This window comes from Sipha flava, unplaced genomic scaffold (assembly GCF_003268045.1).
Source record: "Sipha flava isolate LNK unplaced genomic scaffold, YSA_version1 327_pilon_pilon, whole genome shotgun sequence".
NCBI lineage: Eukaryota > Metazoa > Arthropoda > Insecta > Hemiptera > Aphididae > Sipha > Sipha flava.
In genome coordinates this window covers 230,601-247,470 of record NW_020273015.1, presented here as the reverse complement: position 1 = coordinate 247,470, position 16,870 = coordinate 230,601, and the positions used below count along the sequence as shown (strand labels likewise).

The following is a 16,870-nucleotide window of genomic DNA, read 5'->3' as shown; positions in this document are numbered from 1 at the left end:
TTTAACCTGCAGACCAAATCTAAGAAAATATTATTGATTTGTGTGATTATTATTATTTATAGTATTTATATTTAAACATTTACTGAATGATTTAGATTTTTTCACTATCGAAATAATTGTATTCTTATTTCCTTTTTCCTATCAGAAAAGCAGCATTAACTTTTGATTAATAAGTAACCACACTAAATTCAATTTTGAATCCTAAATAAGATAAAATTCCTAGACATTTTTGTACGTAAATCTAATATCAGATGAATCATGAATAGTTAATTAGTTATAACTATAACGCGGATTTATATGCACTCAAAATTTAACAAAAAACAAAATTCATATTTTGAACATTTAATTAAAATTATATATAAAAAAATCATTTAAAATTATTGAATCTTACTGTAAATACTTTTATTTTTCTACTTTTTAAGGAATATATTTACTAAAATCATTTTCTAAGTAGTTATAATCTATAAGAAAAAAAAGAAATCAATTAATACCTAAAATGTATTCTAAAAGAAATTTTCTTACCTAAATGTGAATTACATTGTTTACTGAATAATATTAGGTATTTTGTTTTTTCTTAATTTACGGTAAGACTTTCTTTACCTACCCTTATTAGATCTTTTGCGGATTGTTTTAGACTCTCCTAATTTTCTATAGTTATCATTAGATCTTCAGCATACGCTACAATTTCAAGTTGTTGGTTATAACTGATTTATATTTCTTTCACCTTCCTAAGAACTTATCTTACCACTGACTCTAAGGCAATGTTAAATAAAGCCGACGACAAAGCGATTCCTTGTCTGAGACCTGTCGACATTTGGAATTCATTTGAATAGTCTCCTCTAAAAATCACCTTATATTTAGTTGCATTACTTGCCTTGTACTCACACTTTCATTTTTATAAGATCATTCGTATAAGATTTTTTGGTATTCCCATTTGGGGCATTACGTTCCACAGTTTCTTTTTATTTACCGAGTCGTATGCTGCTTTAAAATTCACAAATAGCATAAGTACTTCTTTATTGAATCCATGGCTTTTCTGTTACTTGTTTTACTATATGAATCTGATCTATAGTCGATTTACCTATCATGGATAGGAAACCTGCTTGGTATCCTCCAATAATTTCTTTAATAAATGGTTTCAATCTGTTTAATAAAAGGGTAGATAATACTTTGTACGAAGTTCTTAACAGACGATGCTGTAAAGTATTTGACTAAAAGTATTAAAATACTTTTTTAAGTATTGAATAATTTTTTAAATACTTTTAAAATGAAGTATTTTCAATGGTCAATTTTTTTTTTCTATTGAATAGGTACTTATTTGTATTAAATACTCAGTTTTTTTTTCGAACATTTTATTTTTATTCAAAATATTTGGTTGTAAAAATATTGCTACCTATAATCAAAGCCTGAAGGTTTGTGAAAACCAGGTTTCTAAAAATAGATATTCAGTAACAAAATTTCCTTTTGTATTATTAGATAGGTAACTGTTAATATCAGATACACCTGGTTATATGGAATTATGAGAATAACAAAGATTTTACCACAAATCACTATATGCAAGCCTACACTATTTTTATTTATTAAAATAAATGTGTAGTTTATAACCTACTGGCTATTACAATTATTTCAAGTTTTTATATGAGCAAGTCTAGCTATAATATTGATGATGAAAGTGATTCAGAACCGCATAATGCATCTCTTTCGACTATTTATCTCCAAAATGTTTTTTTACCATGGCCTAATAACTCCAAATATTTTTTTAAAAAAGTATTTGAAAAGTATTTCAAAGACTTTTTTAAAGTAATTGAGTAATATTTGAAATACTATACAATTAAAGTATTTGAGTAGTATCTTAAATACTTGAGAAAAAATGTATTTGAGTATTTACTTAAATACTTTTTAAAAGTATTCTTTACAGCTCTGTTAACAGAGAAATTCTTCTATAGTTCTTTGATTTTATTTTATCTCCTTTTTTATCAAAGGGGGGCACGTTAGTGAAAATAATTAACAGTGGTTAGTTAAGTTAATTCAATTAAATTGCCTTCAGTTAAAGTTAAAAGTTAAAAAAAAAACAACTCGATAAGTTAAAAGTTTAGATAGAAAATAAAATTAACTTAACTCAGTTAAAAAAAAGTTAATGTTTCTAATATTATATGTTATATTTGTATTTATAACGAATACGCAGAATACTGAAATATAAATTATAATTTATAAATATCTCGGATGACTTTTTGTTTTATCCATTGGAATTGTCGTATTTACCAGCAGGTACCTGTGTTATTAATATCCAATTTTAACTTTACACTTTTAAAAGACTATGCTATTTATTTTTAAACCTGTTTTAGAACTACACTATAGAGTTAGACTAAACAAAAATCGTATTATTCAATACCTAATAGATCATTAAATAGAACTCGTGAAAATAGTAAGTCTATACAATAGATAGAATATTAATTATTACTATTTATTATAGTATCTATAGATTAAAATATAATTTGATTATTGTGAATTGAGGATATTATGTTATTATATTAGAAAAAATAAATTACCAAAATCGAAAGATTAAGTTTTGTCTGATGGTTCCATGTGATAAAAAAAAAAAATTAAAATTAACTTACCTGTACAATAACGATAATTAACTATAAAAAAATATGTTAAAATAATAAAAAAATTAACCGAAAAGTTAATAAGTTAAAAACAAAAATAACTAACTAGTTAAGTTAAAAAGTTTAAAAAAAATTAACTTTTTAACTTAAATTTAACCTTTTAACAAGTTAATGCCCACCATTGCTTTTTTTATACCGGGTATAAGACTAACTCCTCCATAACTCCGGAATCTCCTCCTATTCCCATTTAACAGTGATGAGGTTGTGAAGTTATTGAGTCATCTTTTCATCTTTTTCTAGGCATTCAGTGACTACTTCATCAATCCCAGGGGCCTTTCCATTTTTCAGTATTGCCAATCCCATTTATACTTGTTGTATTGTTGATTTGTTCAATAGTTCATCCGCTGTTACATTAATTTCTACTGTGGTCCTATTTTCTTGTTGATTCAACATCTTCTTTAATATTCAATCGATTTACTTTCACAATTTTAATTTTCTAATATTTTTATAAACGCGGTAGCATTTATTTTTTGAATACTTTTCTAAATTTTAAATGCATATAAATTCGTGCTTTAGTTATAACTTATTATTATTTACAATTTGAATTGAATAATAAAGGATAACTTTGCTCTATAAATTTATCTAATATTTTTAGATAACGTTTTTTCTACATATCTTGATAAAACTTAAATAATACTATAAACGTCTGTTTAAAATTAGATTTATAGTTCATATTTTAAAGAATAATTATAATCTCTAATAGTTATCTCTAGTCTAGAATTTAAAAAATAATAGTTTATACTATTAAAGAGTTATGTAAGTTATGAGATTCATTAAACATTTTAACTATAAAAAATGTATAATTTGTGAAAACAATTTTATGTATCCCTACATCTCTAGGTTTATTAAAAATTACAATACATTTTACCAAAGTCTTTATTAGTAATATGTAGGGAACGGATTAAAATTTAGTAAAACATTAAAAATATTTAAATATATATTTGTTTATTACTTCATATATATTTATTTATAATATTGAAATATTGAAATTGAAAATAATATATAATTCACTATAATTTATAAAAAATACATAATACAAAGATAAAAATGTTTATACTGAATCATTCGAATATTCTTTATGGGAGAAACAATTAGAAATGATATATAATTTGAGATTTTCAAATTTTAAATTACGACGATTCGATCTTAGTATTGCTTTATGACGGTTAAATGACTTCTTTACATCAACGGAAATGACAGGTGCATATTTCATACATGTTAATTCTTTTGGACTGTACTATATTTATAAATTGTTTTTTGGAGTTTTGTTTAATAGTATTTCTCTATCGACTTCACAGTCTTAAATTCTGGGTTTTTTCCTAATATGTTTTGTAATTTAGAGTTTGTTAAAATTCGAATTTCTTCAGGAATGCGTTCTAATTGCTCAATAGCATTATCTACTATTTCTAGACTCTTGGTTAATGCCATTTTAGAAGTTCCTAATTTTAAAATAATATCAACTAAAAATCCAAAATTAGCGGAAATAAGTGTTAAATTGTTTTGCAAGTTTTTTGAAATTTGTACCTACTTCCTAGATAAGATATTGTACAGACTTAATCATATATTTTCGTCCATCGTAAAATACTAAAATAAAAACGAAAATTCTGTAATAATATAGATTACATATATTTATTAGTAAAATATTTAACTATTATTTATTTATTTGTAAAATATTTAAAAATATTTAATTATACTAAAATGTTTAAAAATATTTGAAATAAAATTAGTATCAGTTCATTCAAAATGAAATAAAATGTATACATATGTCAATAACACTCTTCGATATTAAAACTACATTAAAATTTGTATTTAAATTAAAATCGGTTCCCTGGTAATATGTTAGAGTTATATTAAAAGGCCGAACTCAATCATTCAGCAAGAATGAGATTTACATCGAGCAACTATATATATTATTGGCAATAGTATACAATAGTATACTCAAAAGTAATAAATACAAAGTTTTTTTTAAAGCATCAACATATTATATTGTGTGGACTATCCATAACGTATTTTGGAAAATATTTAATTTGTAATATACGATTATAGTTTTAAAATACAAAATTATTAAACCAATATAAATTAATTATATTTTTATAATTATTTCATTGTATAAAGCTACGAACAATTAAGATGTATTAAATTGATGTATAAATTAGTCATCTCCCTTTTAACTGTTATATAAGTCAGTTTTACACCAAAACAATATTTTAATAAATTAAAAATAGTTTTTTGAATTAAATAAATAATAACAAGTTTAGCTACTTAAAATGTTCAAGGTTATGTACAACACCATATTTACATTAATTGGTCTATGTTTAGTCATACATATATAAATATTGATTCACAGGATTTCTGTGAAATTTCTGTGGACTTCTTACGAGAATTTTTTGAATTTATTTAACATTTTAATTTTAAGTTCTTGGTCGACTGTCTTTACATAAGCAAAGGGTTTTTTAGAATTTTTTATATTATCTTCGAATACTTTGGGCTGTTCGAGGTTTAATGTTAAGCTTTCATCGAAAATCACGCGGCACGGTAATAACAGATTCGCACTTTTTGAAATGGAGCACACAAAATACTTTTTATTACTCGGTCGACATTTCAATAATAATTAATTAAATCACGCTAATCGGCTAAGGTTAAGGCTAAGGCTTTATCGCATCTTATTGATAATCGATAAAAACTCCATAACATTATTATTCCGATGGTTGGTACTATGTTTACCACAAACTACAGGAACAATATTGTCTACTAAAATGGAATGAATAATTTTGAAACACACTGTATTTTAAAAAATTATATACGACTAGCTGCGTCACCTAAACTTACCTAGAAGATATTTTACTATTCTAGATTTGAGTAATTACTCATCCTAAACCTAAAAGTTTTAATTAGATAAAAACAAAAAATTGTATACTCTAATGATATCAGTTTTTATTTACTTATATTATATTAATTTATGTATATCTCAACAAATGATTAATGAAATTATAATATTAATCAATATAAAATACTTCTCGGTAAACATCGCAGCGGAAAAAAATTATGTATTCTGCCAAAACGATTTGGAATTTTAAAAATGCGATTTTTTAAATATCCTTTTTTATTGCTTAACTAGATTAAATTACTAGGTATAGAGAAACCACAAATGTCAAATTTCAAGTTCATTTGTTTTGTCATTTTTTATATTTACCCATCTATGATTAACATTTTTAAAGGACATAGACAATGTATATGTTAAAAATTAATATTGAACATTATATTGATAAAGTAAACAGAAAAAAATCGGTAATTTTTTTTTTTTTCGAGACCTTACTTTATTGATATATCTGTATTTAGTTTTCAATCTTTACACTCCATCACTTGTCACTTGCGCAGCTAGTTGTAGTTACTCAACTTTTGTCTCAAAACAGTCGCTTATTGAGAGGACTGCGAAAGTTAAAGGGTCATGTCATATGTCACAACATACTTTAGCTAACCTTATTTATATCTTTCATAAAAATAAATAATAAGGTGTCTGGTTTTGTAGAAAAAAGTAATGACCTCGATCATGTCCGACGGTGGACACGTTTTATAGCATTTGCTAATTGTTTTGGATACAGGTAAAATAGCAAAGTTAGATATATATTTGTTTTATGTACAAGAGATTCCAAATATGATATTTAATTTTGTTATTTTTTGCAAATCTGAACTATTATAAATTTTTAGTACTATTTCGATATTTTGGAGTTATTTTTTGTTATTATGCATATTAGTATAATGCTTTATATTGTTTTTTCATAAATATTGTTTATATCGAATGAAATATTGTAAATTTATGTAAAATAAAAAAAATTTCCATATTTTTCTTTTTTTTCATATGGTTTTTTTATATTGTTCACAAAAAAAGGTAATTTTAGTTTTTTTTTTTAGAAATTTATTAATTCATATGATTATATTATAGATATTATTTCAAAAGATAATGAATTAAATTTGATATACATTTCTTTTTTTTTTTTTGCTATTTTTTAAGATTTTAGGACATATTATAATGGTTTTTTAGTCATATTCTAAGGCATATTTTAGAACTTTTCAATTCTATAGAATTCAACGCTGATAATGACAATAATGTATTGGCAGAATACTGTTCTATTTTTAAATTTTAAAAATTTTATTGTGTATTACATTATATATGTATAGTTATTTGTCAGGAGTTTATCGGTATTATATTTGTTTATAGACACGATAATTGTACATTGGTCCTTTAAGATTGGCTAATAAATTGTTATCTAAAGTATTGTAAAAATAACGACCAGATTCAGTTGTTTCACCCTTGCTTTTGGAAACTTTTTTTGGACATTTTTTTTGGAAATTATTACCAAAGAAAGACTTTCCTGCAACGCGTGATCTTGCCGTATAGATTTCAAGCAAATTTGTCTCATTATATATTGGCGAAAAATCTTTTTCTATCTATCTTACATAAAACATAAATATGGCAGTTCGTTTATTGCGCCTCATATTTCAAATTTGATGTTATAATTAATATCAGATTTATTACCAAATATTGGAAAATTATTAACTAATAAGTCTTCTTAGGTCTCACAGATATTTTTTTTTTATATTATTAAAATACGTGCAATTTAAATCAAATAAATATAAATAAATAAAAATATATATTAAATATGATATATTATATCATATTTAACTATTTATGTATAGAAGAATCATAAGTCTAAGTCTTGTTCATAAAATCGTCTGCCAGTTAAATGTAATTGAAATTATAGCCAGCTTTTAAAATAAATCGGGCAGTTTGGGTATACACTATATATTTAACCCTAGATAAATATGAGTAGAAATAGGCTTACGACTTGTTGAAGATAGTCCGTTGAAATCAACTGAGTCTTTGAACAATCCATGTTTCATACACCATATGTTAAGGATATATATATATATGACCACTTACCTTTGTCGACTTTTATTAATCATATGGTGAATGTTATTACAAATACCTCACATTGCGGACATGTACTGGTAATTGTTGACATGTACATTAGTTATTTGGTGAATGGATTTTAATTCATAGTTTACGCAAAACTAATATGAAAACAAGTTATTTTGATGTTGTTATCGATATTGTTTGGCTATTTTGTGTTTAATAATATTCTAGAGCAAGGGTTCTCAACATTTTGAGGTAAATACCTTTTATACTGTTACGTCCCCTCACCATAATAAGATTTAATTATGTTTAGTACATATATCTCTCTTCTTTTCTTGTACTCAACCCTATGATTGGTTTCGCAGTCGAACACGCTCTCGACTTTTCCCTGTTTCCAGTTAACCTCTTTAGTTCCATGTAGCTTGATAGTCTATCATTGTAGATAATTTTTTCAACAAATTAATTTATTGGACGTCCATGATCTCTCAACCTTTAATTTTCAAAGCTAGTTTGTTTTTGTGCTTCAATATGTGACCAATTATGTTCCATCGTCTTTGATGGTTTTGAGTTTATTCTCTGCGTTAATTTACTTCACTAATAATATTTTCGTTATTTGTATTCAACTAACTTGCATTATTCTTCTCAAACACCACATATAGTGTCACATTCCATACATAATTTTTTTCCTATTTATGAAAGTTGACTTTGCCTGTGCGATTGTGGATCATATTACCATGTTATAGCCGCCTTAGTTAATTAAGCTATCTAAGTGCCTATTTAAAATTTTCTAATTTTTCAAGCAGTCGATTTCCTGCTTGAATATTAATTCTAAAGATTTGGTGTAATTTTCAACATTCTAAATCATGCCTTCATTAATTGTTATTGGATTAATATGATAATATGAAAATCAATGAAGCTGTTATAAATATTCAATGAATTTATTTGTTAGAAAAAATATTATTATGTAATATTTTTAAAACAAATTATATTATATTATATTCTCTTTCATAGTATAATATGTATATTATAATTATTCATTATTTTTTTAAATTTGGTTGATAGTTTATTTACTAATTTACACGCAAATGAATGAAATTTTGAAATTAAAATTATAAATATAGTACCAGTCGATATAATAAATAATTTTTTTTTAATTTTGACTTTAACCATAAATAATTAAAACTGTTACTTTTCTAGTGAACTATCTTGCCTTCCTAATTCCCTCGTTGATTTATTTTTAACGATTTTGTCCTACTCAATTTTCCATGCTCTCTATTAGTCTTCACAGATGCCTCTGTTTCGCTTGGCTCGGCGTCTTCTTTATTCCTACTCTAAATATTTCCTTTCTGATAAATTGAACTTTCTCGTATCATCCTTTACCACCGAATGCTCTTTAGTACATCTTCACTCTTGATACCAAAAAAATTGCTCATTATCTCTAACTCTCAGGCTTGCCTTTTCGCTCTTTTCTCAAACTCATTCAAGCCCTCTCTCTCTCCCTTAATTATCATAATCAAATACCTAATTTTTCGTCATAGTCTCAATGAAAAATTTGTCTATTTTTTATGGGTTCCCAGTCATGTCGGTTTCGCTGGCAACGAGTGAACCTGGCCTTTTCCACAACAATTTCTCCACACATTTTCTTATTTCTGAAATTCTTGCTTCCGATCTCCTTTCTATCCATCGTACGCTCCTCCGCATTGCTTGGTAATCTACTTGGTCCGTATATATTTAACTTTTTTCCCTTCTTTCTAGTAGACAACTTATTTTTTCATTATTATCTTCCTTTGACTATATAACTCCCGACTCTAACCTTCTCCTCTACTTCTGTTCCATTCCTATCGTTCATTCCATCATTAATTTCATCAATTCTTCCAGCTACCTTATTTAATTGTATACATAAATATTTTTATTTTAATTTTTTATTTTACCTTATTTTTGAAAAATACTGTGCCCTATTTAAATTCTATGTATAAAACATAGAAGTTGCATTGCTGTAATGTTTACGATAAAGGTGAATTAAATAAAAAAAAAAAAAATTAAGAAAGTAGAATCCGTTTTGTCAAGCAATTTTTATTCAAACAACTTTAATGGGAGTTTTGTGAATCCTACGGCTCATTACATGTCTCAGTGAGTCCTAGACGAAAAAACTTCGATCGACCAACTTAAAATAGTAATTGTAAACAACTTATGGTACACACGTAACCGAAGCACAAATATGAACAATAATAATTGTATTGTCAATTATCGAAAATCGTGACGGCCGAGGATCGCCGTGTTCTCGAAATCATAGATAACACAACGGACAATGAGCTACTCTCCGGCTAGATAGCGTTGCGCGTTTAGACGTGGAAACGTGCTAGGTTATCAAAAATGAATTCTTGCTATCAGTATTCAGTAATACGATATCCGTATAGTATTCTTTACGTGTGTGTATTCAATTATATTTAACCGATCGTTTTTTTGGCTCGAACTTGACGGCAAACCGAACGCGAACGGTCGTAGATTATTGTTATTTCATTATCGTCGTGGAAATAGTACTAAACTGTGTGGGTTTTTATTTCCACCGTAATAAATGTATATTGTTGGCCTTACTCGTACCGCAGCATTGACATGGGGCAGACAGAAAGTCACAAATCAGGTGAGCATTTTCATTAATTATTGTATTTCGTTATCGACTACTGCCGGTTCCGAGGAACTGATTTCGAATCGATGTGTGTGTCGACGGGTGGTCGTGTCTCGTTTTTACTGATTTTCCTATCCCAAAATATCTACTGTAACGGCTGCAGCGTCAACTACGGCAGTTGTGTTGGTGATGAGCAGAAAGCGAATAATTTTTACTTCCAAATAAAAATCGATTATTCATCACGACTATCGAAAAATTATTTAAAAATTCTTAACTGAATTGTAAGTTATTCGATCAAAAATTATTCTCATAAACTTTATACATTGAATTATTTCAAAATATTAATTTATTACACGACAAATCAAACAGTATCGTTATCTTGTTTTGTTAAAACAAGTTTTCAGAAATTTTTTTTTCCATTTTATATCTTAAATATAACTAAATATTGTTAATTAAACGAATCAATTGAATAAATAAAAAATATTCGATATACCATTAAATATAGAATAATTATTATTACATTAAATAAAAAATTAACAATTAATCTATTCTATAATAAATTGTATTATCGAGTTGTTATCGTTGGTTATTCATTGAAATCCAACTCTAATCCGGGCCGAGTTTTATTCACTGAATCGAGCAGAAATGCGATTGACAGCTACATCGACCGCTGTTAATCATCACGTACGCTTTTTCTCGAAACCCGACCAGTGGTTATAAATCGTTACAAGTTCAAATGCGGTTGTTGTAATAACCGTAGTGAATTATTGTTACGCGTGCCCGAGCCTTGACGACACGGTACAACCCACGACACTGCTGGTGGCCCCCGCACGGTTTAAAGTTCTCGGCCGAGGCTGCGGCGGCCACACACCACGGTACACTACGTTCTGTCGTTACAAAAAAGATAATAACAATAGTCATACCTAGTATAATTTATTATAATTATTTTTTAAAATATTTTCATCGCGTGAGTTTTAGTGGTGAATGTGAGGGGACGTGACTGTGTAGAAGTGTCATGTTTGATGTGTATGATCAAATTTCAACGGAATTCGTGTTATAAAATATGGGATCACGCGCAAGCGTCCAAAAAACGAAATTTCATAATGTAAAACAAACGTGTTAGGCGCGTACATTGGAGAGCGTTGCGTCGCGCAAAAATTTTAAGCCCATATAATTTAAATCAGAGTGCGTACATTGACTATGAGCGTTGAGCGTCGTCTTCAAGCGTCAGTGGCGCGGCGTGTCACAAATCAAACATGTTCGAATTTTGACACTCGACGCTCATATATTTGGCGGGCGCGAACAGTCTAATAATGGTGTAGTAGATAGGTTTCTACACTAAGATTTATAGAACTTAAATATTGGTCAATTGTTTAGGTATATGTAGCTGGTAATACAGGTAGATACCATGCGAACATGCATATAGCATAAAAATAGTTAATAATATGCGATTAATAATACATAATAATATTTGAATAATTCATATAATAATAATTATTATTATTCTATAATTTGATATCTATTTCGATTGGATTAGTTGGTAGTTAAATACATGTTTATCTTTTTTTTGTACCTACCCGTTGATCTACTATTGAGTATTGGTAGAGCTATTGATGTAAAAGTACCTTAAGCTTTAAGTGTACTCAGAATGGGGATTAAAAAAATTTTCTAATTTACAACACGCGAAAATTGTTTTCTATACTATACAATTATTTTATTATGTTAAATGTAATATAGTAATATATCAAATGAACAACACCGCTCGAAAGTATTGTGCATTGTGCGCACCTTCGATGCTCGACGCTCAACGCACAACGCTCTCCAATGTACACATTACAGTTAGTTAGTTATTCGAATTTCCGATTAAGTATTGCAATTTGCACTGTATCGATAAAAGTTTATCATGTGCTTAATTATATTGTAATTCTTTTAGTTTATTTAAACCTGTTTACTTTATTGTTTTTTCACGCGTTTTGTCTGATTCTCGTAAATTTTTTTTTAAGTTTCCACGAGGGGTGAGAAAGTTGGTAGTTGGTTTGTAAAACAATCGACCATATACATTCTACTGTCAGTCGATAGGTATTTATACGAGTAATTAGGAATTTTTTGTCCGACGTCATTTCTTCCATTCGAAATGTTTTTTACCATAACCGTCCGCGAATACTTACTGTTGATATTGTATAATTTTCTTACAGTGAAAACACTGAACCTAACCTTAACACCTATTACACCTAAACATTGATATATATTGAAATAGATAATATGAGATATTCAATCACTGAAAGATGAACCATCCTTTTGATAAGGTACGTATTTAACCTATTAATGTTGTGGATAACCAATACGTTAGTTTTAATGATAAAACATTTTTCAATGATAATTAGTGTTAACGTCCGGATGTTTTAAATATATAATTTGCGATAATATTGTGATCGTCAATCTTGCAATTGTTAATTTTTCTCAATTTACAGTCAATCATCGAATATTTATTCATGTTTATTTAACATTTTATAATTTATTAGGTATTATTGGGTTTTTTAAATTAATTTCAATACTTCGAGTTAATTGTTTATTTTTATAATGAATTGCTTCTTTGATCTATCAAGTAGATTTGAGACGCTAATTTCGAGGGTAATTTGCTGTTTGTTACACCAGCTGCAGTATAATAATTTATATATGTTTTATATAATATTTTGATTACAATTATGACAGAAATGTTATATTAATTAATTGTTTTTTTTATTATAAATGCCATATTACATTTTAAATAAATGAAATATTTCACCGAGTATGAAAAAAAAGGAAATATTTAATAATATTAATTATTTATGTTTTATTTATTTTTAAATTAAAATTTAATTGAATTATATCATAATACTATTTTATATTATATGTAATGGCATATAAAATTAATTTGAAAAATCAAAGATATTTTCTGTATTGGATACTTTTAGGCTAGGTTCACATGGACGCGCGTATAACATTTCAGATGGCTGCTGGTCACGCGCGTTGTACGGGAATGTTCTAGTCAAAAACTATACTACTTAGTATAGTTTAAATTGTCATGAAGAATGAATGTAATAGATGCTGTGTGTTTATTGTCCGTCCACCGAAGGATGAGAAGATGCAGACAAATGACGGAAAGGAAATATTAGGTTCATCCTATTTTGAAAACAAGGCTTTCTTTAAGTCTTAGATTATTATTGCATTATATTTAGTGCTACATTATATCCTAAACTAATAGAGCACCATGATAAATTTTTCAATTACTTTAAAATGTTCATTAAATCATTTGATGACCTACTGGAGATAATTAAAGACTCCTTAGAAGCTGATGACAATGTCCCAGATGGCAGGCCTTTTTTTTTTATTTCATTAACTAACATATCTATTTCAATTTCCACATTTAAAATAACACTTGTTTTCAAAAACTATAGATGAAAATTCGATCGTTCACATCGAAACGCGCGTGTCAATTGAACGGTCCGATAATAATACATGATATTTCAATCCGTGGTATCACGCGCGTGTTCGCGCGGAAATAGAAACTTGCGTTGTTATCGCGGTTGACGCGCGTATACGCGCGTTGATCACGTGCCATGTGAACGATTAAGCCGGGTTCACACTATTGCAATTTCTTGCATTATAGACTTGCTTACAATAAATATCATGCAAGAATACGCATAGCTATACGCAAGTGCATGTTCACATATATGCTTATATTTTTAGTCTTGTATGTATTTAAATATAGTTTAGTTTCAAAAGCAGTGGCGCACACAGAATTTTTTTTTGGGGAGGGTCAAGGTAAAAATATAACACATTTTACTATTAACAAAATTATGTAAATCCTTAATATATTTTGACTTAAATAATAACATTGATAATAAAATAGACTATTCTATAATCAATGATACTAGGTATTCAATACTAGCTCTTCATATTTCAAACTTGTAAAATTTGTAAATTTTAACCTAGACATCGGAGAAAATTTCGGAGGGGGGTTACAACCCCTTACCTCACTGTTAAAAAGTGATCTGATCGCGAGTAGAAATACTGTTTTTTTTTTAAAATTTTTAACGAGAACATTAAATGAATCCAACAAAAAAAGGGGTAATTATTGTTTATGATATGCTTCATATAAAAAATCTTAAAAAAGAAGCAAGAAGCTTATAAAATATAATAAAATAATTTATATTAATAATTGTATTAATATTATTATTATTATTATTAAAAAAATGTTAAAAGTTCATAAAACAATCACATTGATCATGCGGTTAACTATTCGTGTTCGAGAATAAACTGGCATACAATTACCTAATTGCATACAAATTCTGTCCGACATGTTGGACTGCATGCAAGTTTGAGCAGGCAAGAACTTGCATGCGTATTATCAGCGTTCACATTTGTTCAGTTTAGTTCTTGCACGAGTAAAAATAAGCATGCGGGAAAAAGCATACAAAAAATTGCAACAGTGTGAATCCGGTATTATTTTGCGACCAGTATATCTAAATACGTGCGATCAACCGACGCGCGTGCACGCGCGTCCATGTGAACCTAGCCTTAATATGTTTTCTTAATTTTAACACTGAGATTATACTGAATAATATTGAATTGAAATAATTTTATATGATTTACACTTAAAATAGAATCTGCTGGATTTTACAAGTATGGCCAATTATTTCTATTATATTTAAATTATACAGTAAAATTACAGTTAACAGTGATTATTATAGTCTTCATTCGAGTTATCGGTAATTATTTATTTGGTTTTTCGATTTGAATTGTCTTAGCTGTAGGTCAACAACAAATATTTTGATTAATGCTCTTTTACTATTATGAGCTGTTAATGCAATATTACTTTTCAGTGTATATAATTTAAGGACTATAAAATGCAGCGGTTTCCAAATTTTTACAAATCTTTGAGAAATAATGTGTGTTTCGTAGTACCTCTATGTATCTTAATCCAAGTCAACCTCAATTTTTCAATTATTAGTTAATAACCTATAATTCAAAAATTGTTTTAAAAATAGTCTGTGATCAGTGTTATTTAAAGGCATGATGCTTTGACCGGGAATCTAGGGATTTTAAGGGCTTCAATTTTACAAAAATTACATTATGTTAACAAAATATCTAAATTTTACGTTTTACTTTTTTTAATATAAAATAAATATGGAATGAAAAATATTAAAATTAGTTTTTTTATAAAAATGCTGCAATTTTATCGATGACAAGAAAAACAGATGTTTATGTCCGCATATGACATGGGTGAATAGGATTTAAATAAATCGTAACAAATTTTGAATGTAAAAATGGACTCCATATAATTTAGATAAATTACTATTCATAATATTGTACAATTTAAAAGTTTATTAAAGAACAAAGTTTTGAGTAAAAAATTAAAACAAGGATTTATTTTCTATTGATAAAGTTATTAGGTTTATTATAGCTAATAATAATAATGTATGTGTTAAAAAATATATGTACCCTGGTATGTATCATAATTTATGTATTGAAAAATCTCCGATATTTTATATCTCCGAAAAGTATCCGACCTCACATACCTTAAAATCCTCTTTGTTCATGATTATTATTTATTACAGTTACTATTTATTCTCATTATTCACATTGATCTTGCGGAGCCTTTGAGATTTTTCCACTGAACCATTAGGTTCCTTAGAATACACTTTGGGAATCGCTAATATAATGAATATTATTATTAATGCATTTAATATGGACATACGACATTACTTCATGTTTAATTTTATTTATTATTTGTGAAGTAGGTATTATAAGTACTATACGTTATTGTATTCTATCGGCTATATTATATTCTGAAGAATCAATAACGTATCATATCATACGGTCTAATGTGCACGTCGACTATTATAATTTATAAATACAATTTTATCATGCATATTGAATTAAAATCAACCAAATGTTCATTTTCATCTGTACATATTGACCACTACTGCCCAGTGGTCTAACATAAGGTAGACTTTTGTGGGAACGTATTCTACGATGAAAATTATTGTTCATTTATTATGATAATGACCCTAAAGTGGCCCTACCTCAATGAATTTAGAAACTGGTCAACCGATGGTCAGTTTTATGCGGGTGTACATCTGCTCTAATATTTTAAGTGGCTTTTTGTAATCTATATCGTTCAACGATTTTTATATCATTTACCAAAATGTGCCATTTAAAAATTGTACGTGTTGTACTACATATTTTTATGTATAATAACGAACATGTTTACATAAATTGAGTTTTGATGATAATTTGTGTATTAAGTTATTTAATTGTTTCGAGTATGATTATTATGTATCAGAAACCCCACGAAATTATCATTATCACTGATCAAAAACAATTAAATAATGTTGAAATAACATTATTTTACTAATATAAATTTTGGAAAATTGACTTACTATTTTTGTCTTTTATGGTGAAAGTGTATCAAAAATGCCGGATTTTAATTAGGAGTTTAATATTTTAACCTATTTTATTGCTCTGAAGTTTATCGTGAGGAAAATTTCAAATCATTCAACCAAGAGTTATTTATTGTAGTTTGCAATACTGCCCAGTATAATATACTGATTATCTATATTTTATCTTTTTTTTTTCACGTGGGCAGAAAAAAAATTAGCAATTATTGATAAAAATAAA

The 16,870-nt window shown here is 27.3% G+C and overlaps 1 protein-coding gene across 1 annotated transcript in view; it reads left to right on the top strand.

Annotated features, from left to right (window-relative positions):
• The first annotated feature begins 9,987 nt into the window (after positions 1–9,987).
• Positions 9,988–16,870, top strand: part of LOC112686873 (protein neuralized) — a 30,437-nt gene continuing 23,554 nt past the window's right edge. The window contains exon 1 of the mRNA XM_025559332.1: positions 9,988–10,222. Coding sequence (XP_025415117.1) covers positions 10,195–10,222 — 28 coding nt within the window. The 5' untranslated portion in view covers positions 9,988–10,194. The remainder of the gene's footprint in view (positions 10,223–16,870) is intronic.